Genomic DNA, 25,632 nt, shown 5'->3' with positions numbered 1-25,632 from the left:
GTGTCTTGGTAACCAATAATGGAACATCGATAAAACACAGATTTATCTGCAGTGACTACAAGAGCGACTGCTTGACCCTTAGATGGACCGGCAGTATTGACAAAGGATATGTCTCGAGCAATAAAGCCATCACCGCCAGCAACTAAGTAGAACATATACACAATAAGCTAGTTAACAATGTGGAAAATTAATACTAAACTGAATAATTTGTACTTACTGAATAATCTTAGTTTGATTGTACTAGTGCCGAGTTTTTTCTATGGCAACGAACTCATCAGTAATTCATAAATGAATATTTGCCTTGTCAAGTATTCAAGTTGTCATATTAGCATTCTTATATGATGATGATTGAACAGGGATTAAGTCGGTCTGTCCAAAACTTGAAAGATCCTTTGAAACACAAAGAACGCTGGATAGGATTTACCTACTTTTTTTTAATAATGTGGAGTGTTTAGAGGGTCGCGCGTCTAGTTTTCGGACAGGCAGTGATCTAATTCTTGTTCATGTTTCATGATGAAAAATATCATAACATGAAAAATCTAATGTGGAGTGTTTAGAGGGTCGTTTGAGTGTATTGCGAGTTGCGAGTATGTATACAACTTTGTTACCTGTTTGAGCTGTGCCACCGTGCACACTAGCGGGGCACAATCATTCAATTGGTCCACTTGGGCAAGTCAATTTGAAAGAGGCTATAATCTGACAGTAAAATTGCATTGACTGTGTGATTGAAGGCAAATATAAACGCAAGTGCTAGTAGCCAACATCCCGATTGGGACGCAATAATATAGTTGTATACTTGTATTTGTTGACCAAATGGTGATTCGCAAGTTTCAAGTCTTAATCCAATCTAGAATTTAGGAGTAGCAGATGGCCTGTGGGTCTGAACCTCTGATCAAGTGGCTTGACAATGTAGACTAACAATCATAGAGGACAGCCCAGGAAAGCATTATGAAAAAAAAAGTCAATACTTAAGTAAACCTCGTCAACCATAATTTAAGGCCAACACTCTAATCGGTTTGATTATCTCTCAAATTTGGCTTAAGAAGGTGATTGGCCCATGATTGATATGATATGGAGGCTTAACCACGAGGTTTATTAAAATTCATGGATGATATATCGTATATATATTCTTTAATTAGTTCGGGAGTATCTTCGTATAAACTAAAGTTGGTTAAAAAGGTATAACAAGAGAGAATATTCTTTCTGACGTAATTGGATAGAAATAGGAGTCCAACAATCCCACTGCTAACTCTTAGTCTTAACTTCAATCCAACAAAGTATCTACTCCTAACTCTTAGTCTCGTCCAACAGTTTGAGAAGAACAACTTCTATCTAAAAACACAGACTCCATTCATTTTGGTATGTATCGAAGCCTTCATTATGAAATAATACAATATACAACATGCCCCCGGAGAAATTTAGTAATCATTCACCAAAGTTTATTGAAAACCCCCATTTTGGAACATCTGTAGTTTTAGGATAATATACCAAAAATATATACATTGAACTGTTGCACTAAAAATCCTAGAACTTTTATTCTATTGCTCCTCCAAGATATCCTTGAATGAAATATCTCCACAGAACTAACTAGTTGTTTATTGGATAAATGATAAATCATCAGTGTCTATTTTCTATTCTCTAATCTATAGAAATTCATGTCTAGCTCATTGTCATCTTTTCTTTTCCAGAAGTTGTCGTTATCACTCTGTTTTTCATACTCTACTTTGTTGGACTACAACCTATATTTTATGAGATAAACTGATGGAACACGATGACGGTTCACAACCAATCGAAGATTTCTTGTATAAACTAACAAACGAGAAACCAAAATCATTTTCACTTGATGAACTTAAGAGATTTACGTCAAATCTCGAGAAGAATGTAGGTGCTGGTGGGTTTGGAGACGTCTACACAGGCGAATTCCCTAATGGTGTCAAAATAGCAGTGAAGGTACTAAAAGACAACAATAACACAAAGGAAATTATGAGGAAACAATTCGAAGCTAAAGTGGGCACCATGGGCAAAACTTCCCATCAAAACCTGATCAAACTATATGGGTATTGCTTTGATACCAACATGAAAGCACTTGTTTTACTTATCACGGAAAAAAACGATCATTCGATAAAATTTTGTTCAAGAATCACCTTAACATAGAATGGGGGAAGTTGTATGAGATTGCAATTCAGATTGCAATTGGGCTCTCTTTTCTGCATGAGCATTGTGAGCCACCAATAATTCACTACAACGTAAAGCTTGATAATGTGCTTATTGACGTAAAGACTAAGAGTTAGGAGTAGTGCTCATCTTTCATACCTAGTATTTTCCTTTAGGGCCTGATGTTATAAGAGAAGATACTTTTACCATTTTATGATTAGTGTTTACGTACATTCTTTTACTCACCTTTCATAATCTTTGCTTATGTTCTTGAGTCTTGACTAATGAGTAATGACCTTGATCACATGCAGCTTTTTACGAGTACTTGCTTAAGGTCCGGATCTGAGGGGAACAAAACTAAAGCGGTAAAACATTATAGGTGAGAAGCTTTCTTTGGTTTTCAAACTTCTTGAATGTATGTTATCAAGGTGGTTTTTTGGTGGTTTCCCACATGCTTGACGAGGGACGAGTCAAGTTCATTTTGTTGTAGAGAGTCCAGTTATTTTGTTGTAATACTTGATGTACATAAATGACGGTTCATATAAAACAGTCTTGTATATATATACATTTTGCCTTTGTCGTGTAAAAGTTAGGTTATATGTACATATGGTTGTTGGAAGGATGTCATTATTGATTTCCGAGTTATGACAGGTTTAAGTATCTGAAATGTTGACCAAACAAAGGAAACTCTGCCCAAAATTCGATAGAATTTGGATAGCGTAATACTCATTCTATTTCTTCATATATACTTGGAGTTATCATAGCAAGCTTATAAGTCTATTAGTTTTACATTTGGGATGATCTCTTTTTTTAGTGGTTTTCTTTGTACATTGTTTATTTAAATATGGTTTACTAATACTTGTTTTATTTTTCTTTGTAGCGATGGGTCCTCGATCAAAGAATGTGAAGAATGTAGCGAAAAATACATTCAAGGGTGTTAAGAAATTGTTTGGTGGCGGTTCCTCTAGCGGTGATGCAGTTGGAAGAAAAGACATAGGGCGGGCGGCTTAACGGCATCGCCAAGCGTAGGGGACCATTTGGAAAAAAGAGGTTCACGAGGTTCCCGAGGTTGATTTGTTTAGTGAAGATAGTGTAGATAGTGTAGATAATGTATACTTAATGTAGGTTTAGATGTAGGTTTAGACAAAGGGAAGAGTATAGTAGAAGAGGAGAGTGAGGAAGAGAGTGGGAGGAGAGTGAGGAGGAGGATGAGCGGGATGATGATGTTGAAGAATATGTGGTAGAAGGCGTACCACCGGTGGAAGAAGCACCTCCGGTATTGGATTTAAATAAGAAAATCCAATGATGATTTGGAGTTTCAAAGAGGTGTGTATGGGGGGGCCCGTATGAGTCGAGTTGTTGTATGACTATCGCGGTGCATGTCGCTTCGCGATGTTTGGGAGAGAAGGGTAATATTTTGTTTTTCTTGTGTACTTTGATTTTCTTTTTACAAAATCTTTTGTTTTACATTCATATATATCTAATGCGTGCTCGGTTGTTTCAGGAGGATCGCGGGCGTTGAAGTGTGTTTCACACTTAGCGAAGTTATCCCAATGGAATTTCAAAATGAATGTGAAAGGTCTCCGAGATTTGCCCGTCTGATTGAGAAGGATTGGGTTGTTTGATCTCGTGGAAGGTTATCACGAGCATATGGATCCACCATTGATCTCTGCGTTTGTGGAGAGATGGCATCCGGAGACCAACACCTTCCATATGCCATTAAGGGAGATGGCTGTGACTTTGGGACGATGTTGTCCAAATCTGTGGAGTCACAGATTAGAGGAAGAGCGGTGCAAGGGGACGATGAGCTGAATTTACAACAATCGATAAATCTCTTTACATCTTGTGCAGGGCTCCTATTGATTTGATTAGGGCGGAGATGGAAGCTAGCAAGTTCACTTCAAAAGTAAGGCTAGAATTCATCCGGAAGCATTTTATGAACAAGATTTATGATAGCCCTATATGTGGCGTTTCTTTGGGAATGTGGTAGAGAAGGCCTCGAGTTTCGGGATGTTCAACGGATTTGTTAGAGCTTTTATTCTGTTTTTCTTTGGATGTGCGTTTTTTTACCGACAAGTCCGGGACTGGAGTGCCTATATGTTATCTGAGGCCATTGTTGAAATTCAAAGGAGATAGAAGAGTATGCATGGGGTGTAGCAATTTTGGCGTTTTATATAGAGGTCTCCGGGGCTGCATGTAATGCGAAGGTGAAAGGGGTTACTGGGCTATATGACTCTTCTACGGGTAAAACTTGAGTATTTTAGAGTTTATTTTTTTAATGTTAATTTTATTACTCTATCAATATGTTAACTATTTGTGTATATCTAGGCATGGATCTATGAGTATTTTCCGTATTCATGACAGTCCCAAACTTCAACTATATCTCGTCTCCGGCCGCGTGCTCCACAGACACATCGGTCGCTCCACACTATTACGACACAACGTATGCATTGCAGTTTTACCGGCGATAATTGATGATTTGAATGAGTTCAATGTAAGTATTAAATTCAATGACAATTTGGTATTTAAGTTTCTTTATATTTATTTTTTAGTAATTGATCATTAGAGTTAATGACACATTTGATTTTGTTTTTCCGGTTGTTTGGCATCCCTACAAAAATATCGAGAGATACAAACCCGATCGATGACATTGCATTTTTGAGGGATTGCTATGTTTTTCAACATTGTCGAGCTTTACTGCCGCCGCAAGGTGGTCGTCCGTTTGGGTCACGCGTGCAACTTGTACCTAAAGATCCTCCAATGCCAAATTGGACAACAAGAACCGTGGCGGACGCGGGTATGAGGTGAGTTTGGACCAATATTGGGCCACTTTATCGAGTCGTGGCGTAATCACGCGTGATTCAACTCTGCAACCGAGGACCTATTTCGTCTTATCCATGGGAGTGTCATCAAAACTACATGACTTGGTATGCAAGGAATTCTCATGTAGTTTTGGTGAACCCCGAAAACTTCCTATTCATCCCTCCCCGAGACACTTTAACCTAACTTGTTCACCGATTGTAAGTATTGTGATTTTTAATTGAGTTTTCTCTACCGTGATTTTTGCATTTGATTGGTAACTTATCTTGATTTTTCTTTTTTCGAATGAGCGGCGTCATCGATGAAACCAGTCATTTGCTAGAGAGAGGTCTGCAATTGGCTGGGAATAATATGCCAGAGGAAGCAAGGTCCTCCTTCGAACAGCGCATAAACTTGACTAGGTGCAAGTACATTGGTGGGCTTATAGTTGATTTGTTTTTAGGTTTAGGGTTTGTAACTTTGTAATTTAGTTTGATGGATGTAATTTGTTTCAGTTTAGGGTTTGTAATTTTGTTAACTTCGAATGAATTGATGGATATGATGTTTGCATGAATGTTTGAATGGAATTTAATGTTTAGGGTTTAGGGTTTAATGTTTGAATGTAATTTGTTTCAGTTTAGGGTTTAATGTTTGAATGGAATTTTATGTATGGATGAATTTGATGAATGAGAGTGTTTGACATCTGATGTTTGAATGAAAAAGTGGAATTTGATGAATGAGAGTGTTTGATATTTGATGTTTGAATGGAAAAGTGGAATTTGATGAATATGAAAGTGTTGTAAAAACAAAACGAATTTTGAAAAAAATTTCTTCCAAACGACCCAGCCACATCGTTTGGCATAAAGGTCAAACGACCTCAGCAGATCGTTTTTCCTTTATACCAAACGACCACGGCAGATCGTTCGCTTTTAATCTCAAACGACCCAGCCAGATCGTTTGGTCTAAAGACCAAACGACATGGCGAGATCGTTTGGTCTAAAGGCCAAACGACATGGCCACATCGTTTTCCCTTTTAGACCAAACGATCCGGGTTGGGTCATTTTGTATTAAAACCAAACGACCTCACCGTGTAGTTTCGGTCATTATTGACAACATACCTGACGTTATTTCAAATCACTTTCGATTATGGTCGAATCAACTAGTCGATCACTTTCGATTGCCATCCGAATCAACTTAGTCGATCATTCGATTTAAAATCACTTTCGATTGACGTCCGAATCAACTTAGTCGATCGCTCTATTTCCAAATCACTTTCGATTGCCGTCCGAATCAACTTAATCGATCACTTTCGATTTCCAAATCAAATCAAATAAAAGCCCTAACATTATTTCCAAATAACAAAAAAATAAAATAAAATTACATTTGTTCCAAATTACATCAAAATATCAAATTACATCAATATATCACTTAGTCGATCGCTTTCGATTTCAAAATCACTTTCGATTGTCCGTCCGAATCAACTTAGTCGATTACTTTCGATTTCCAAATCAAATCAAATAAAAGCCCTAACATTGATAACATAAAAATCAAATCAAATTACACTTGTTCCAAATTACATCAAAATACAAATTACATCAAAATATCATATCGACAACATACAAACAACTTAGTCGATAACATGTACTGTTGGGTCTTCAACGAGCTCATTTTCCCATATTAAATTGGGAATGTTCAATGCCATAAATTGCAATTGCCTTACTGTCAATGCCAAATTCCAACTTTCAGCAATATCATATCGAGCTCTAAGCCATTGGCGCATTACTGGAGGAACCGGACAATCTTCAACAAGTTCAACATTGACAAAATGATTTCCACCAACATGTGCGCCACCCAACACTTGGGTCACTCTCTCAGGATTTTCTTGGGTTCTCAGCGGCATGAGAAGGAAGCACTGACGAGCTCCTAAATGCATAAGGATAACATTAAATCTTGAAGCAAATAAGTATCCAGCAAAAGGCATGCTCATCCACTTATTTAAGGGTGCGTAACCTTCTTCATGTAGGATTTCCTTCATCGAATAAAAAACCTCACTTTGATTGTACAAAGTACAATAAAGGGGGAGGTTGTCAGTAAGCTCTTCGTACAACTCCCTTCTCATCTGTGGCCATTCTTCTTGACTTCTTCCTAATACAATGCAGAAAGCTCTATAACCGCAATTGCCATCGCCAACAGGGTCATGGACTCTAACAATGTATTTATGCATTTCTTCAGGAATATCCAACCCGTAATCCTTAGGACCCCTCGTCTTTCCAAAGTCTAAGTCATCTCTCACATTTCGTGGTGTGACTATTTTTGGAGAAGGCTTATTTCGTGGTGTGGTTGTTTTTGGTGTTTTGGGAGAAGGTTTATTTCTTGGTGTGGTTGTTTTTGGTGTTTTGGGAGAAGGTTTATTTCTTGGTGTGGTTGTTTTTGGTGTTTTTGGAGAAGGCTTATTTGTTGGTGTGGTGTGGATATTTTGGGTTGGTAGTTTTGGAGAATACTTCTTTCTTGGTGTAGTGTGGGTGTTTTGGGTGGGCGTAATGTTTGGTTGTGACGAGACCCACTCTTCATGGTCACGTTGAGAATGTTCAAAATGAGATGGATCTCGCTTTGAAGAGTTATCATCTCGAGTTTGAAGCTTTCTGCTGCAGCTACCTTCGGCCGACCTTTGGTTTTGCTTCCTCACAAGGTGGTACTAGCCATGTACTTTTCTCGTGCGGCAATCTCCATAAGCTTCCTAATCATAACCCTCTGCTTCTTCGAAAACCATTGCAAACCTATTCATGAACAAGTCCATCGAAGGTGCAACATCGGGACCAACACCCACTGACACATTGGGAGAAGACAATGTTTTCCAAAAGGGGTCGATAGCAGTCAAAGGGATGGACCGCTCTTGCTCTTCAAACTCAATTAATTCATGAGCACATGGCAGTCCATGGCTCGTGCGCAAATAGCACCAACACCTTATCTCTCCATCTTTAACACGCTTTACGCGGGTATCTATTTCTTCAAATAACAAGTCTAACCACTTGCGTGAGACAAGGCCTCTGAGTTCACGAAACAAAGGAATCCGGTGGTGGTGCTGAGTTACAATCATACTTCTCTCGAAGGTAGCTCTAATCTTGGACATCTGGATCTCTAGAATCGGGTGGATTAAGCTAAACATACTCAAAAAATCATGACAGTTTGCATTTCCTAGTACACGCTTCACCTGAGCATGAGACCCTTTAACTCTATTGGTGGTTTGTACTCCCCAAAGTGAATGTGTTGGTCAGTCCAACAACATACGAATCGGTCCCCGTGGAGGAAATCAAGTCTCTCGCAAATAACAAAAAAATTGGAGTACTTTCAACCCTGTAATATTTTTCCAAATCATCCCATCTACACTGGAAAATAACCTCGTCTTCGATTTGACTACGGTGTTCCACGAACTGGGCCTTCTCTACAAGTTCGTAGTTGGAAAAATATCGTAACATTTTGAAAGGACGACGCGTAGCGATATGCCATCTACATAGATGCTTGTGTGCGTTAGGAAAAACTTCTCGGCCGGCACTCATCGGGCTAAGTCCCTGTCGGACCACGATCCGCGAGATGGACTTATGTCACCAAGCAAGCCACTAAAATGATGTAGGGCCCACTCATAGTCGACTATTGTTTTTCAGATCAAGCGGCACTGATACACGGTGAAAGATTTCCACGTTAAAGTCACCCCAACAAAGCGTATGAAGGCCACCGATACACGGTTAGTTTTGTAGGTAGCGTCTAACATGAAAAAACCGCTGGAAAAGTCCGAGCCAACTTAACACCTTCCTCGGATGGGCCCATAACAATCCCGTTATCTCCTCGGTATTCTCATCCCGTCTCAACTCCTCAAAATAATGTTCTTTTGCTAACAACTCACGCATCTCTCGTAATTGTGTGAGACCGCTCATATCCATTTCACCTTCCTTGCGGTGTAGACTTAGGATATACTAGAGATGTTATCATGATACCTATTCTTGATGGAATCCAATATTTGTTTAGGTTTTATTCCACACTTACTCATCTCGACAAATACTTTCGAACTCGAACGGTTAGTCGAAAGTAACAAATGCATGTCCTTCAAGGGTCTTCGCCAATGGATGGTTGTGAACACCATTAAGAATGACAATTTTCCAACTATCGACAAAGCGGCGTTGGAAAATACCTTTTAACTTAAATGGACATCCCGATTTCTTGGTTCCCGACCTTCTCTTATTAGCCTTCTCTTAAGCCTTCCTTCTTGTGTGACCGACACACCCCCGAGCACTCATAAAGCCAAATTCAATCTTGCTACTCGGTTTCCTTTGGCACACTCGACTTTTCAATGACCACAACAACATTAACTTGTCTTCCTCTAGCGGTTGCCCAATCGATTGCCTCCGCATTCGTGTATGAAAGACCTAAACACATAAAAAACAACAATTATTATTAATACACTAATAAAATTATATTTAGAAAATTTAAAAAAAAAAAAAAATGAAATCAATGCCTACTTTCAATCATACCTCTTCCGTAGTAAAATTTCTGTTGTATCACTTAAAATCGGTTGACAATCCACATCATTCGAGTTTGCAGAAGATCGGTTCCCGGATAGCGGCAAAGAATTCTACATATAGAAGAATAAAACAAGAGTATCAAACAATTTGCATTTAGTTTCAAATGACCCAGCCATGTAGTTTCATCAAGAGTCCAAACGACCCGGCCATGTAGTTCTATAGTGTAATGAAACGACCTGGCCATGTAGTGCTATAGTGTAATGAAACGACCCAGCCATGTCGTTCTGTAGTGTTCTCAAACTACACCGCTATGTCGTTCCGTAGTGTTCTCAAACGACAAGCCCATGTCGTTTGATAGTGTTCCCAAACGACCCAGCCATGTCGTTTGGGCTCGGGTTTTGTATTCATTCATTTTGCATCCATTCATTCATTCATTCAATCAATCAAGTGTTTTGTATTCATTTTAATCAAGTGTTACCTCATTATTTAGGTTTGCATTTTGTTGTCGACGATTTCTCGGAATTTCATTTGCTCGACTTGTCGCATCTTCAAATTCTTCACCTTGACCTTCAACATTTTGTTCCACTTCTTCACTTTCAACATATCTTCTATTTTCTCCTTCTCTAATTTGTTGTTGTACCTCAAACATTACCTCAAATACTTCTTCTTCATCTTGATGTTCCATTTAGAGAAACTTGAGTGTGTAGAAAACTTGAGTATGTAGAAAACTTGAGTATTCTATGTAAACCCTAAACTCTAAACTGAGTGAATGAGTATTCTATATATATTTGAAATTTTGATATATTTCGAATAATTGAGTGAAATATATTTGTAAACCCCCCAAACTAGTTTATTATTTACAATTGAATAAAAAAAATGGAAAATAACAAGTTTAGATATAAAACAAATTATTATTTTAGATTTGGATAATTTAGTGAAATATGTTTGAAATTAAAATTTTTTTTATGTCGGTACGAAATTTGTAAACCCTAAACCCTAAACCCAAACCCCAAACCCCCAAACTAGTTTATGATTCAAAATTTGAAAAAGAAAATAAAAAATAATAAGTTTATAAATAAAACAAATTATTATTTTGAATAATTAAGTAAAATTTGTTAGCACGAAATTTGTAAACAACTCTAAACCCTAAATCTCAACCTAGTTTATGATTCACAATTTTAAAAATAAAATAAAAAATAACAAGTTTAGATATAAAACAAATTATTATTTCAAATAATTAAGTGAAATATGTTGGTACGAAATTTCTAAACCTTGAACTCTGAACTCTAAACCCCAAACTAGTTTATGATTCACAATTGAAAAAATAATAATAATAACAAGTTTAGATATAAAACAAATTATTATTTTAGATTTTATAGCATGTTTGATTACATGTTTTAACTTGGTTATAAATATACTATGTCATAACAGATAAAGAGTGTAGAGTGCATGTAGTTTTATTGATGTAATTGTGTTGTTTCTAACCCAATTTTTTAAATCGGTTTCAATTTTTCTAATTCAATTGAAATCGTTTGAGTGCATTTGGAATCGTTTGAGTCGCGTGTCCACGCCGTTTGAGTGTACACTCAAACACGTGACCAAGTCGTTGAGTCTATACTCAAATTACATGTCCAAGTCGTTTGAGTGTATACTCAAAACTACATGGACAAGTCGCTTGAGTGTTATTCACACTAACACACAAACTACGCCATATCGTTAAGCGGCCATGTAGTTTGAGTGTACACTCAAACTTCTGCCGCCATGTCGTTTGAGCGTACACTCAAACTACTTTCGCCATGTCGTTTGAGTGTACACTCAAACTGCGCGACCATGTCGTTTGGCGTACACTCAAAACTACTTTCGGCCATGTCGTTTGAGTGTATACTCAAACTACATGAACCCGTCGTTTGAGTGTTACTCACACTAACACTCAAACTTCTGGCCCATGTCGTTTGAGTGTATACTCAAACTACATGGGGCCATGTCGTTTGAGTGTATACTCAAACTACATGGTCATGTAGTTTGAGTATACACTCAAACGCGACATGGCCGTGTAGTTTGAGTGTACACTCAAACCACATGGCCGCGTAGTTTGAGTGTTAGTGTAAGTAACACTGAAATGACGGGTTCATGTAGTTTGAGTATACACTCAAACGACATGGCCGCGTAGTTTGAGTGCACACTCAAACGACATGGCCGCGTAGTTTGAGTGTAAACTCAAACGACATGGACACGTAGTTTCAATGTTAGTGTGAGTAACACTCAAACGACTTGTCCATATCGTTTGAGTATACACTCAAACGACTTGGCCATGTAGTTTGAGTGTAACTCAAACTCAAAGTAACACTCAAACGACATGGTCATGTCGTTTCTGTTTACACTCAAACGACATGACCATGTCGTTTGAGTGTAACAAAACGACTTCGCCAAAATCGTTTGAGTGTACACTCGAACGACATGGTGGGTGGTCGTTTGAGTGTAAACAAAAACGACCCGGAGGGTTCGTTTTGGCAATACCGGTTGAATTGGTTGCTGGGCTTGGGCTTTGATGGCAAACTTGTAATATGGCAAATTTGTAAAATTTCTTTTTTTTTTGAGGGGTTGCCCAATCCAATTTGATGAGTGCCCAATGGAATCACCCTTTTTATTCTTGAAAGATTACAAAATCCGGTTTCCCACTTCCAATACAAGCCACTGGAATAGTACCATTACTGTCTCTAGTGATTTCATTATGTCCTATAGCCTAGTTAATTAGAAGGATGAGCTTTGAACGGTATTGAACTCCAATTTGATATAACTCCTTGCTTTATGTGAGTCTTGAACTTCTAAAATCTGTCTTTGTATATAGTCTCTCATCTTTCTAATGATTTTACTTGGGTGTACCTGAGAATCTTTAGATATTTGCTTGGATTTGATTTGTTTTCTTGAGGCACTGACAACACTAGTCCTCTTTTCGAAAGCACCAAAAAGTTGCCTCTTCTATACATGTTCTTAACATCAAATGAACTGCTTATGAATGTGGTACGTACTATTCCTTTGGTGCCAAACATTTCTGTTTCACATCCTACTAGCACAACCTAGAATATTTCAAAAGGGGATATTACAGAAATGTCATCCAGCTCCATTCTAAAGAAACAACTAGCAAAAATGACGGAAATGTGGATGGAACATTTCATCAAACGTATTTTCCTCATAATTTTAATGGATAAATCCCAAAATGCATCAATAATGACATAAACAATAGTAAAATTCTTCACAAAAATTTACTTCACAAAAATGTAACTTTTACAATTGATGTTAACTAAAATCATCTTTCTCAAAAACACAGTTCCAAAAAAAAAAGTAGAAAATTTGGCCATCCTTCAATGGGATTAGAAATGGATGATTTTTGAATTCGACAATCCTAGTGTTTTTTTTAATCTTCGACAGAGAGAGCCTCAAATCTAATCTTCATCTCCTCCAATAGAGCGATCTCGGTCCAACAAAAAAAAACCGTGAATGAAAAAGATTGAGTGAGAGAGAACTAATGCTATCTAAACCGAACAAAAATTTGAGAGAGAAAAGTTGAGTGAGGGAGAACGATGCGACTCCATTTCTCTTTGGTGGAGAAAAAAAGAAAGAGAAGAAGAAGCTACGTGAATGAGGAATATGAAAAGGTTTTTCGTTTGAGAAAAGAAATTGTCAATTTTGCCCTTTTTTAAATTATTTGTTTGGTTATTAGAAGCACATCCGGACATTAGATTTTGTTTGATCTGACGGTTGGCTGGATATGTCAAGATAGTATGTTAGTATAGTATGTCGACGTTTATATATATGATTCCGCCGATTTTGTGCAATAAAAACCGAGATCTACTTGAAACAAAAGACAACCAACTACTACAAAGGTGAGAAACTAAATTATATATATATATATATATATATATATATATATATATATATATATATATATATATATATATATACCGTTTGTCTAGAGTGCCACTCTTATAGTGACACCCTTATCTCACACTTCTTCTGGTCCGTCAGATCTGTTCCTGAGATCATCAGATCTAATTCAAAATAAAAATCGTGAAATTTCAAAATTTCAAAATATTTCAAAAGCTAAAAAACGAAAATCAGAAAAAACGTGAAATTTTTGTCAAACTCATCTCGGTCTTCTTCTTCTCCACTCCAGCCATAACCGAAACAGCCATCGAACAGCCTATTTCAAACTGTTGGATCACTCTTAGATCAAAGGCCCAGATTTGCCTAAACAAAACACAGCAAATGATAGGAGGGAAGATTGGTAGTTTTCATTTTTTCTCTCCCAAACAAATCGAATTTCTCTCATTAACAAATCTCACGCCTCCACCAACCTTTTTACTCAGCCCACCAAAGAATTTGAGCTTGTACTCCTCCAAATTCGCAATAAAACGGTCAATTTTTTATACTTTCTTCATCAAAATCAGCTCACCAAAGAAAAAACCCAAAATTTTCTACTCCAATGTTGAAAAATAGATCTGAACTCCAACTACTCCAACTCGATTTTCTTTCTGATTATCAAGCAATTAAGGTATTTTTTTAGGGGTTTTGCTAATTAAGGTATTTGTTATTGTATATCACTCGTTATCAAACAACTTGGGGTGGGTTTTTGCTTTTTTGAGAAATGATCATCCTTTAAGAACTAATGTTTTAGGTCTTTAATTATTTGATTTTGTTTTTTATTTGATTATTTATTTTTTAAATGTTTGAACAAACATCCCACTCTATCATCCATATACAATACCCTGAATGGCCTGATCATGGAGTGCCTGGGGACACAATTGATGTTCGTGAAATCTTAGAGATGATTTATCATGTTCCACCCACCATTGGCTCTATAGTTGTTCATTGCAGGTTGCGTTCATGATTGTTGCTTTACTCTGTGCCTTGAATGAACAGGCTGGCAAGATGTTGCTTGAAAATTATGAAGAATATGCTAGACATGCCAGGTGAGCAATGCCTGTCTTATTGTTTGCATTATGTGTAATGTGTTATTTTGCTTAAAATGTGTGAATAATTGCTTGGGTTTACATTGAAAGGGAAAAATAATTTGTTTACGTTAAAACTGGCATCAAAGAGTAAAACTGTCAATGTTAAGATTCAGTGGTTTATACACCCTTTTAGAATTGTTGAGTGAGGTAGAACACTTATCCGAATTCCATATTGCGTGAGTAAATATTGTATAATTGTACTTCTACCGATGTTCACCGTGGTAGTGCTGGATGGTACCAACTACAAATAGATTCATGACCATGGTGGTGATCAAGTGAATTGCAGTGCTTGATGTCTCATTCATGGTTAAATGGGTAGGTCATTTACGTTAAATTGTAAGAAACATGATATTTGCATATATGCAAATGGTAATCGTGGTAGTTGAACAGTACTAACAGTTTCTTGACCTTGGTGATCATGTGAGAGTGATCATACTTTTTGTTTGGACTTTTATGGTTAGAAATGGGTAGGAGATCACTTGCGTGGTTTTTGAGGACTTTAGTGTATATTTACTGCCTAGGCATACAGTTTAGAATGATATACGTATACTGAAAGTGGGGATTTTCTGGCTTCTATACAGACTTTATACGGGAATCCATGCACTCAAATCGAAACCAAAGTTCAAAACTGGAGCTATCTCTGAGTCCACGGCCCTCAATATTGATTCAACAAAGAATGTTTCTCAAAAAGCAGGGGATACAAAGACATCTTCCAATGCGGTTCCATTAGCATCTCCTTTGCCCGCTTCAGCAGAGCAAGCACCAAACAAAGGAGGAACAAGTGCTCATGATCAATCTGCAGTGGGTGGTCTCGACAACCGAGCTGCGATTCTTGGTTCAATACCACCTGCAGAAGGCAGTAGGAGGAGCAACCAAAGTTCAGGCAGATAAAAAGAAGATTGATGCCAGGAAGAAAAGCTTGAAAAGATTATGAAGTGGAAGGAAGAAACTCTTATCTAAAGAAGCACCACTTTGATAATCACAATAGAATGACAAAGGTGGAGAGATGTTTTCCTTGTATGTGCACTGAATAATCTCAATGTAATAGAGATCGAATATGGAGTAATTTAACAATTGATCTTTGGATTTGCAATAGACTGTTACAATAAATCATCTGTCATTTGTTTTATTATTCTTCGATCTTTTGTTTGCTCAAATTTAGGTAGAGAGAAAGAGGCTGATGCAATGATAATCATTTGAACGGTACTGATAAATTCCTATATTTACTTTATATTTGGTTTGAGTTTGGAAAGTGTTTCATACTGATTATTGATTAATTTCCATTCGGTTTGTTTCAGAGTCTTCACTCGAGTATAACACACTTTGAGTGAATGCCTGGTCCCTCCTGCTGATACTAACATTTTTCATTCTTTCCTCCTGATCACTACTGCCTTGTCTTGGGTTCTCTTCTGCTTTCTGGGTGATAAATAAAAAAAAATAGAAGCTATCATAAATCCATAATCCAAAGCACAGAAACTGGTTAGGTTCCGACTGATGACTTCCCATAAGTACGCATCACATAGTAAAACAACAAAACAACTATGTTCGATCAAAACTGAGATCTGACCCTATTTGGTAGCCAACATGCTAAGAAGAGTGCTGATTCACTATCGATCTTAGTTGTAATTTTGTTTATCCAAAATATCAGAAGTAATTTTGTTTTCTTATATATTCAATCTACACTTTCCACTTTCAAACAACCTACGCTTGTCCGTATCTGACTGCACATCCCTCTTAGTCAGTGGTAACAATTGCATTATGAACAATCAAAGTTGCCCATTCAGAGCAATCCAAGGTGGGAAAGGAAGGAAATGGTAACAATTCAAAGTTCAAACCAGTACAAGCAAATTACAAATCCAAAAGTAAATGCAAAAGCAATCACACAAACATTATAACATAGACTGGGATAATTTAACTAACCACCTGACTAAATACCCTTTCCACAAGTAATTCATAATTACGAGTTCCTAGGAGGGACCAAAAAGAAAGAATTTTCATAATACTTTCTGCCAAGCTTTCTCTTTCTTTCCATTTTATCTTGGGACAGCAGGAGGAAGAAGTGCTAGCATGGGCCCTTACTTGGCCATCATGACTTTGACGAACTCCTCGTAGTTGATTTGTCCATCTCCATCTTCTCGCCAAGGTTGGTCATAACATGGCGAAGCTCAGCTGCAGAAATGAAGCCATTTTGATCCTTGTCAAAAACCCGGAAGGCCTCCTTGAGCTCCTCCTCTGAGTCAGTGTCAAAAACTTTGGATTTAGAATTCACGAGACTGAGAGTGGGGAAGAAGAAGACCGAGATGAGTTTGACAAAAATTTCGCGTTTTTTCTGATTTTCGTTTTTTAGTTTTTGAAATAGTTTGAAATTTTAAAATTTCGCAATTTTTATTTCGAATTAGATCTGATGATCTCATGAACAGATCCGACGGACCAGAACAAGTGTGAGATAAGGGTGTCACTATAAGAGTGGCACTCTAGACAAACCGATATATATATATATATATATATATATATATATATATATATATATATATATATATATATATATATATATATATTTAGTTTCTCACCTTTGTAGTAGTTGGTTGTCTTTTGTTTCAAGTAGATCTCGGTTTTTATTGCACAAAATCGGCGGAATCATCATTGATTTATTCATTTCGAATTTCCATATTACACATTTCAAACTTTCAATTCAATTTGGGGGAAAAAGTTTGTTTTTATTTTTATTTTCAAACTATTTAGATTTATGTTTGGAGAAGATGGGGCGAGGGACAAATTTGTAATATTACCAATAAATTGACTGGATGAGCTTTTGATATAATTAAATTGGAACATTGGGTTTAAAGCCCAATCTCTGCTTATTTTTTTGGTAACTTTCTCTATCCATGTTTTGCACTCCTCTTTATTTTCTCTCCTATCGTCCAATTGTAAGTCGTTCTTGTCGGTTCAACAATTCTCACAGTTTCGTATCACCATGTATCATGACCAAGTTCAAATCAAATATGAAAATGATAAATCTTGTCGTGGATTTAGCAAATTTATATGTCCTCAATCTAATAAACGCATTCTTTCTTTTGAACAAAATAAATTTGATTAAAATTTGTGTAGGTATTTGTAAGAAGAGGAGCACTTGTTAAACAAATATCATGGGTCTGTTGCCCAAAAAAAGTCATCAGAGAAAAAAAATAAAAAATAAAATAAAAACCTAACTTGGATAGGATTTTATATTCAGAAAGGATTTGCCGCGCAGCTTATTGCACGCATGTCCTAATTATTTATAAAACTCGTTATTATTATCAATAAAATTTCCACTTAAAAAAAAAAAAAACTTGTGATTTTGGCTGGAACATTGTGATTTCGGCCGTAGCATTAGTTTTTATCCGACCATTTGAGTTGTCGTTTTGGACGGTTACAAAAAAATGCGCTCTAAATCAGGAGAGAACTATCTCTCTTTATTTTATTATTATTATTTTTTTATAAGGATTGATGTCTCCTTATCATTTGCTTTGTTTCTATTGCAAAAATGAGGTTAAATTGTTTCAAGCCTTGTTAGCAATTTTCCGAATAATTCGCGAATAATACACAAATCAAAATTTTGAAGACTTAAACGTTTAATACTTCCGCACTTTTCAATAATTTGGAATAATTCACGTTTTTTTTTCACTATAAACGTATAAAACACGAATTTTCAAATTATTCAAAAATTAATTTAAAAAATACTTCATATAATAAAAAAAAATGGAAAACCAAATTCTTTTAAGGATGAGTAGCATGAAAATACATAAATAAGAACAAAAGAGTAAACTATGAAATACATTCTTAAAGGCTTAATTTTTTTTGTATAACTGTGAAGAGCATTTTTTTTTTTTTTTGGCAATTCAAAATAATAAACTAACATAGAGACATAGATGTGTTGTTTCTAATTCTTATTTCTCCATACAATTTGCAAATCTACATTCTAAAATATATATGAGTACAAAAGATAAATAAAAATGTTGGAGAAGAAAATGATTAATGTTTGGACAAGTCAAATACTAGACTCTAACCGGACTCACCTAATTCAAACGTTCAATTTCTAATGAACCCGCTGGACAACATGGTTGATTTTTGGAAAACAACTAAGACAAATGTTTGTAAATTGTGAGTGACAGTTATATAATTGGTTGTTGTATATCCGGATTATTGGAGTTTATGTAGAGTAAAAGTGGTGGAACATTTTAATTATATTGCTAGATATATATTACAATTCCCTTTTTAAGTGTACCGAATTTTTAAAATTTGAATTTTTATTTCAAAACGTTTAATACTCGTATAAAACATACTACGTACGTATTATTTAATACGTATTGCAAATTTTTGACCAAATTATTGACCGAATTTTTCTAATATTTAAACGAATGAAACTCGAATTATTCCCATACTGAGTAATTCTTGTATCCCGAATTGCTAACTAGGGTTTCAAGAAGGGTAATTTTGGACATACCTAACAAAATACTCCCGTACCCCATGACTAACTTAAGTTTTTTCCATACCCCAATAACCACTTCAATCCAATAATATCTCCCAAAATTATTTGGGGTATTTCCAATAGGGGCAAAAAAAAAACAAAAAAAAACTTATTTTTGGTAACCGTCTGTTTGGAGTGAGTATCTTTTCTCATTCTTCTTTCTTATGTTCTTCTTTTCTCACCTTCTTACAACCTCTATAGAACAACTTGGCTGATAAATTTTAGACTCTGAATATTTTTGCTGATGTATCAATGGTGATTTTTTTTCAGGCCGACAGTGGAAAGCTTGGGGGTTCTGACTTTTCCTGCTTATCGTCACAAGGTGCAAATGAAAGGTTTGATATGGATGACTATTCCGTTAAGGTGCCTGAAGTCCCATGGATAGTGCCAGAGATACCATCTCCACCTACAACATCAGGACTCTTTTGGCCAAAAAGCTCTTGAAACTCACCGTCTGACAATTTACTGTTTGTTCCTGACGTATGCTTTGCTCCTCTCCTCAAAGCTTCCAACATTACCAACCAAACCATACCATCTCAAAATATCGAAGATGGTGACTGCAGACATCAAAAGGATAGTGCATACTTTACTGGAAGTGTTGTATAAAGTTTGTATTTTCTTATGCAGCTTCAACACTACTACAGAATGACACTTATACCACTGTTTTTAAGTGTGGTATAAATATATTTACCACTGTTATACAACCGTGACAATAGGTGGTGTGGTATATAATAATAGCAAAAATGTGGTATATATGTTTAACGGATACCACGGTTTTTCAAAGAACCGTGGTTTGTATGCCCATTATATACCACGGTTGTCAACAGAACCGTGGCATATAAGCTATTGAAACCGTGGTTTATATTAGTGTATGTGTTATAATACCGTGGTATATAGTTATACTAAACACTACGGTTTATGCCAAACCGTATATATATATATATATATATATATATATATATTAATAATAATGCTAGTAACAGTCTTCCACTTAAAAACCGAACCTGCATAACAAAATTTACACAGCCTGCCTACATACAACATTTCCATCTTCCCAACAAATTCCAAAATGTACAATAAACTATCAAACATTGCAAAAAAAGATAATAATAATAATAAAAAACTTCCATTAATTTTTTGAGTGCACTAAGAAAACAAACTTCAAATTCCTTTTCATAAATTAAAAATGTAAGACTCATAAATTAAACTGGAGGGGTCCGAACATAGCTAAAACTTATCCTCATTAAACGCTTCATTTGAAACACCCCATTTTCCTGGATGAACTGAATAATATCGAGTCGAACACCGTCAAGTTCATCTTACGTGTATATCTCCTTCAGTTCTAAATTTGTTAACTGGATGAGTCAAAGCACAACATGTGGAGTTACTATATAAGAATAAGGCTAAGTCGTTGAGCCAAAAAAAGTGTTTGTCAAAACTTTCAATACCTTATTTTCAAATGATCCAAATTTGAACAAGCTTCTACTATTTCCCTCATAAACTTCATTGTATAATACCCACACTCTGTGCCACCTGGTTGATATGGGCCCTAACATATAGACTCACAACATATGTAAACATATACTTTTCAAAGAAAAAAGACAATAATGTGTAGGATTTGTTTACCTTGATCTTGTCCCACTTCAGCGGAACTCGTTTCCCATCAACCCTTTGCAATGTGAGGACCGCACTTCACAATAAGATAAATGCAAAACATTTAATTCACAAGGTTTAGAGACAACCAATAGAAACTAAGCTACGTTCTATTAAGCGAAACATGATTCACTCCCACATAGTTTGTACATACAGGTTTTCACCTCACACATGGTACGCCAAGAGGTTTGAGAATAGATGCATTGAAAGAGAATCGAAGAAACTAGAAAGATTAAAGCAAAACACCACCAGGTAATAGAGGTAAACAAGTAGGTCCCTCATCAGACGATTTACTCCATCCATAAATTAACATTTTTTTATGGTAAAGATGCACTACACCATAACAGCTTATTTGTAACGGATATATATCCGTTACAAAAAATATTAGTAACGGTTATTTTCCGTCGACACAAAAGCGTGACAAATATTAGTAACAAATATTAGTAACGGTTATAAAGTGTTAGCAAATTTACCAACGGTTAACAAATGTTACTAAAATTAATTTCAGCAACACTTATCAACCGTTAGTAAATTATTAGTAACGGTTATTAATTTTGTTCTTAATTCATTTCCAACAAATAAAAGTGTTAGTAATTTTCATATCTAATGATATCGTGAATCGTTACTTATGCTTCCATTAGTAACGGATACACAACCGTTAAGCAATTTGGAAACATTTGAAAAAAATATATTTAAATATTATGGCCCCAATCGTTCCTCGCCACCTACTTCTAGCATACATATATCACACATATTATACACAATCTATCCATCCCACTAAAAACTTAAACTTACACTTGGGTATAATAACGAAAAGAAAACACTTAAACCAAACATACTCCATAATTCATTCATAACTCGCAAGTCTTAACTTTGATTACATTTTATTCAACAATGAGATAATAACCAAAAATATAATAACAATCAAGAAATAACTCATTAAGTCTTTTGTAAAAAAAAAATACATAGATAGAATAAGTCCTAATAGCTCTAAAACAAAACCTTTTGATCTCTCACATTGTCTTTCCTCTAGCAATCATAAAAGTCGTCGACACCTGCAACCATACCAATGACACCAAAAAGAAATTAAGAAAATAGAGAGGATCGATACATAGTAATAAGTAAAATTTGTGTAAATTAGATTCATAAAAATAAGACGTTAAGAAACTATAAAATATGCGTAATAGATAAAATGGGTTTAATCTAGAAACAACTCGATGAAATCTAAATTACGTTAGTATTGAAGTAAACAAAGGAGGTCCTAACTAATAAAATAGTTTATATGTCATTCAAAATTTAATAACTTCCAAGAGAACCAACATTTCCTAACATACAAGAACTTAACAGATAAACTATAGAGGTTCTTTAAATGAAATTGCAAAATAGTATCTACTATTTCCACTAATAGGTAGCAAGACATGTAACTATGTAAGATATGGAAGGATCATCGACATTTTGAACCCCACACAAAAACTCAGGTTATGCATATCCACATACCAAAGCAAGATTTCTATTTAAAGTTTGCACTTATAAACATAATTTATAGTAGAGTTTAATTAGTGTTAAAAGATGAATATTCACTCCTAGCATTAATTACATACCAACCCATAAAGATCAACACCTCATCTTCAATTGTATGCAAGTGGTAAGAGTTCTCCTTCCTAAAAGTAAATATCTAAATCTTAGCTGGAAAAGAGTTTTACTACTATAATATGGTGATACCACACCACTAAACATACCAATTAACATTCAATTCGTTAAACTTAACTGCCTTGAACAATCCATATACCCAACACTTTAAACTAGTGAGAAACAAGCTCTTATGACAAATAACTTAAGGAGGAAATTAACTTAATTACTCTTTTTAAATATAAACACTATTTAAAGTATCAAAGTGAAATTAACTACTTACCCAGGGGTACATCTTCGATTGAAGTGTGAAGTTGGTAAGAAAAATAATTGAACAAGAAACCAGTGAATGGGTAGGAACCTTGGGCAACCATAGTCCAATAAACTTAGCTCTACAAGGTAACAACCTAGGAACTCTAATTGTAGACTGGAGGACTGCAAAAAGCACATAACTCATTTATTAATCCAAACATCCACAAGGACTACAAGGAAGCATAACAAGTAGATATTCAAAAGTGTGACCGACGTACTTACTTCACAATCCCCTTGTGCAGTTCTTGTAAACCTCCACAAGAAAGTCTTTATCGTGGGATTTCCCATCTCAAAATTTAGGAACTTAAATATGTTTGTTTTCATCTTTACTACCTGTGAACAAAACATAAAGCATTTGCAAATTTAGATGACATTGAAACACAAATAACAAGCGAACAAATGAGGTTGAGATGCACAAGGGCGAAAGGATTTACCTCTTGCTTGGTGTAAGTATTGTTATCTGTTATATTGACAAAATCTTCAACATGAGGGGGACTGATCTCTTCATATTTTCCTTATTAAAAATAACGGCAATAAAATTACAGTACAATTCAATCAATAATACAATCTAGAGAACAATAAAAGGAGTGAGTTTATCATTTTTACTTTAGGGCATGCAAGAAACACCAAGAAGTCAAGTTTATGCCGTTAATTTCAAAGATGGATATCTATCCAAGTAGGAGATGGTAAGATAAAGTTTATCAGACACAAGTTTGTATTCCTCGGCAACTTCAACTAGCTAATCAACTAGAATACTACGCATATGAGAAGTAATATCTTTCTGAACCTTCTCAACGTCTTCTAACTTACGGCTAAAGAACCCGATAAGAACTAGTGTTTTGAACACTAAAACACGCATGACTAACTACACGTGTAACTAGCTTACAAGGTTTCTAAGGTTTATATCATGTGTTTTTTTAGCCTTTTCGACAGGCAGTCCAGCTTCATACAAATTCGGGGTTTTGCTCAATACCTCCAAGCCCATCCTTGGTTCCAGCTTCGGCTTTTCCTTCGTGAAACTTCAATTCATGCCGAGAAAGTGGTGTTACACCGCAGATTACTTATCCCATCTACGAACTCCTCTAAAAGAAGCTTTTCCTTTGTGAAACTTCAAATCCCAACTGCAGAAAAGTGGTGCCAAACTGCAGACTTTACTCATCCCATGCCTCAAGACAAGCTACTCTATAGGAAATAGGACAAATCGCTACTTCTTTCTTGAACCTCCCTCCCCATATAGTTCATTCCACTGCCTCAACTCGCTCATTATAGAACCCTCAAATGCAAAACTAGCAAAGACAACTGCGACATGAAAATTTTCTATGTTCAAGCCAAACAATTCAACGCACTAGAAAGGCAAATCAGTCCTCTTAAAATTGCGCAAAAAACAACACAAATTTTCGACGATGCACAATCCTTAAGTCCAACAACCTTGAGGAATTTAGTTCTTTGATGAGTTATTGAGTTTGATCCACCATGTTAATTCCAAAAACTAAAAATAATTATATTATAATTGTAACATCAACAAAAAGCCTAAATCCACCAACTAATCTAATGTAAACATGTACATGATCCGGATTTACAAAGAAATTAAATTGGGCATAATTTTTTATGAAGAAGTCGAGTACTTAGTAAATTAGCATAAACCGAAAATACATTCTTTGTAGTTGGTCACAAAAGAAAACAATTGATATATATATAAGGCGTGAAACATGCACCGTGGAGTGAGATACAACTCCACTACATTACCCGATTCTTTGCCGCTTCATATCTTCGATGTTTAAGGGCCCGAGGAAAATTTCTATGTCCTTTTTTTCTTGTCGGGTGTATTTGAAGCCTCTTCGAAGTTCTCGTTCCTCCTCAACTCTCTTTTTTTTCTCCCGCAAAAGAGAACGAAGTTTTAGATAGGAATTCAAGTTTGAATCTTAGTAATAAAAAACACAAAAGAAAGAGTGAAGAGAACATTTTCCTATGAAATAGAAATGTGGAGAAAATTACCAAATCTTTTAGTCTCTCCCCGTTGAATAAATTCCCTAACAGGCGATAAAGTCGCCATCGTTACCGTGTTCTGCTTTTCAACAAGTTTCATCAAAAGTTAACTTTAGCTGCCAACATATAAAATTATAAACTCCAAGAACAAACATACGGACACGGAGGTCACTTCCATGGTATCCTTCTATCACGGGTTGCAAGCTCCTTGAAATCTACTCCTTTGACCTTCTCCTTCGACAAAAGTGTTTCCGTGGATTTTTCTCTGTTCTGCGAGAATGGGAGACCAACCATAATTCTGTAAACATCAAGCATTAAAATTCAGGCATGTGCAACTTTTTCATCACAACACATTTGATTAAGTTATCCTAATAATTAACAGCACCAAGAATCAGGATACATTTAACAAATGATATTCAATATTTAAACATTTGTAGACTTGTCATCAACGCTTTTAAACAATTCATTCCTTCTGACAACTTTGCACTTGTGATTGTAATCACAGGATAGTAGCTAGTGAGTATACTCTGGCCTGTTGTGTACTGCTAACAATTGTCACTGTCAGTCTTTTAACACACAAAACATACCTGCGTTCAAACCACCTTATAATTGCTCCCTCAAGATCAAAAGGCCTATTTGTTGCAGCCAGAACTAGGATCTGCTCACTAGGTTTGGCCAAAGAACCCATCCCATGGATCATGAAGTCATTCTTGATCTTCCTCATCGCCTCATGCTCCCCAACTCGGGTTAAGCTGCCCTAGCATACTATCAACCTCATCCACAAAAATAATTGTTGGTGAGCCCTTTACTGCAAGTGAGAAGAGAGCTCCAACGTTCTTTTCATCCTCCCCAAACCATTTTGAAGTGATGGTAGACATGGAAACATTAATGAAGCTTGCTCCTGCCTCATGAGCAATGGCCTTGGCCAAATTTGTCTTCCCAACCACGGGAGGCCCAAACAACAATATTCCTTTGCAAGGCTTTAGAAGACCTCCTCCTTTGAAAAGATCCGCCCTTCGTGAGGAAGCATAACTAACTCCCAAGTGATTCTTTAATTTCATCT

The 25,632-nt window shown here is 35.9% G+C and overlaps 2 protein-coding genes across 2 annotated transcripts; one reads left to right on the top strand and one right to left on the bottom strand.

Annotated features, from left to right (window-relative positions):
• Positions 1 to 13,483: 13,483 nt before the first annotated feature.
• LOC147478104 (uncharacterized) lies at positions 13,484 to 15,373 on the top strand. The gene is made up of 3 exons (XM_086586169.1): positions 13,484 to 14,022; positions 14,391 to 14,440; positions 15,064 to 15,373. The coding sequence occupies exons 1-3, from the start codon at positions 13,954 to 13,956 to the stop codon at positions 15,371 to 15,373; spliced, it is 429 nt and encodes a 142-aa protein (XP_086442295.1). The 5' UTR covers positions 13,484 to 13,953.
• A 5,088-nt stretch (positions 15,374 to 20,461) lies between these two features.
• LOC147478103 (cyclin-A3-4-like) lies at positions 20,462 to 25,293 on the bottom strand. The gene is made up of 8 exons (XM_086586168.1): positions 25,157 to 25,293; positions 24,764 to 24,867; positions 23,018 to 23,097; positions 22,806 to 22,916; positions 22,555 to 22,706; positions 21,645 to 21,697; positions 20,616 to 20,679; positions 20,462 to 20,538 (listed from the first exon to the last, which is right to left on the bottom strand). Exons 1-6 carry the CDS (start codon positions 25,291 to 25,293, stop codon positions 21,679 to 21,681), a joined length of 603 nt encoding a protein of 200 aa, XP_086442294.1. The 3' UTR covers positions 20,462 to 20,538; positions 20,616 to 20,679; positions 21,645 to 21,678.
• Between the last annotated feature and the right edge of the window lie 339 nt (positions 25,294 to 25,632).

This window comes from Coptis chinensis, chromosome 9, assembly GCF_015680905.1.
Source record: "Coptis chinensis isolate HL-2020 chromosome 9, ASM1568090v1, whole genome shotgun sequence".
Classification (NCBI taxonomy): Eukaryota; Viridiplantae; Streptophyta; class Magnoliopsida; order Ranunculales; family Ranunculaceae; genus Coptis; species Coptis chinensis.
This window is presented reverse-complemented; position numbering and strand designations above follow the sequence as displayed.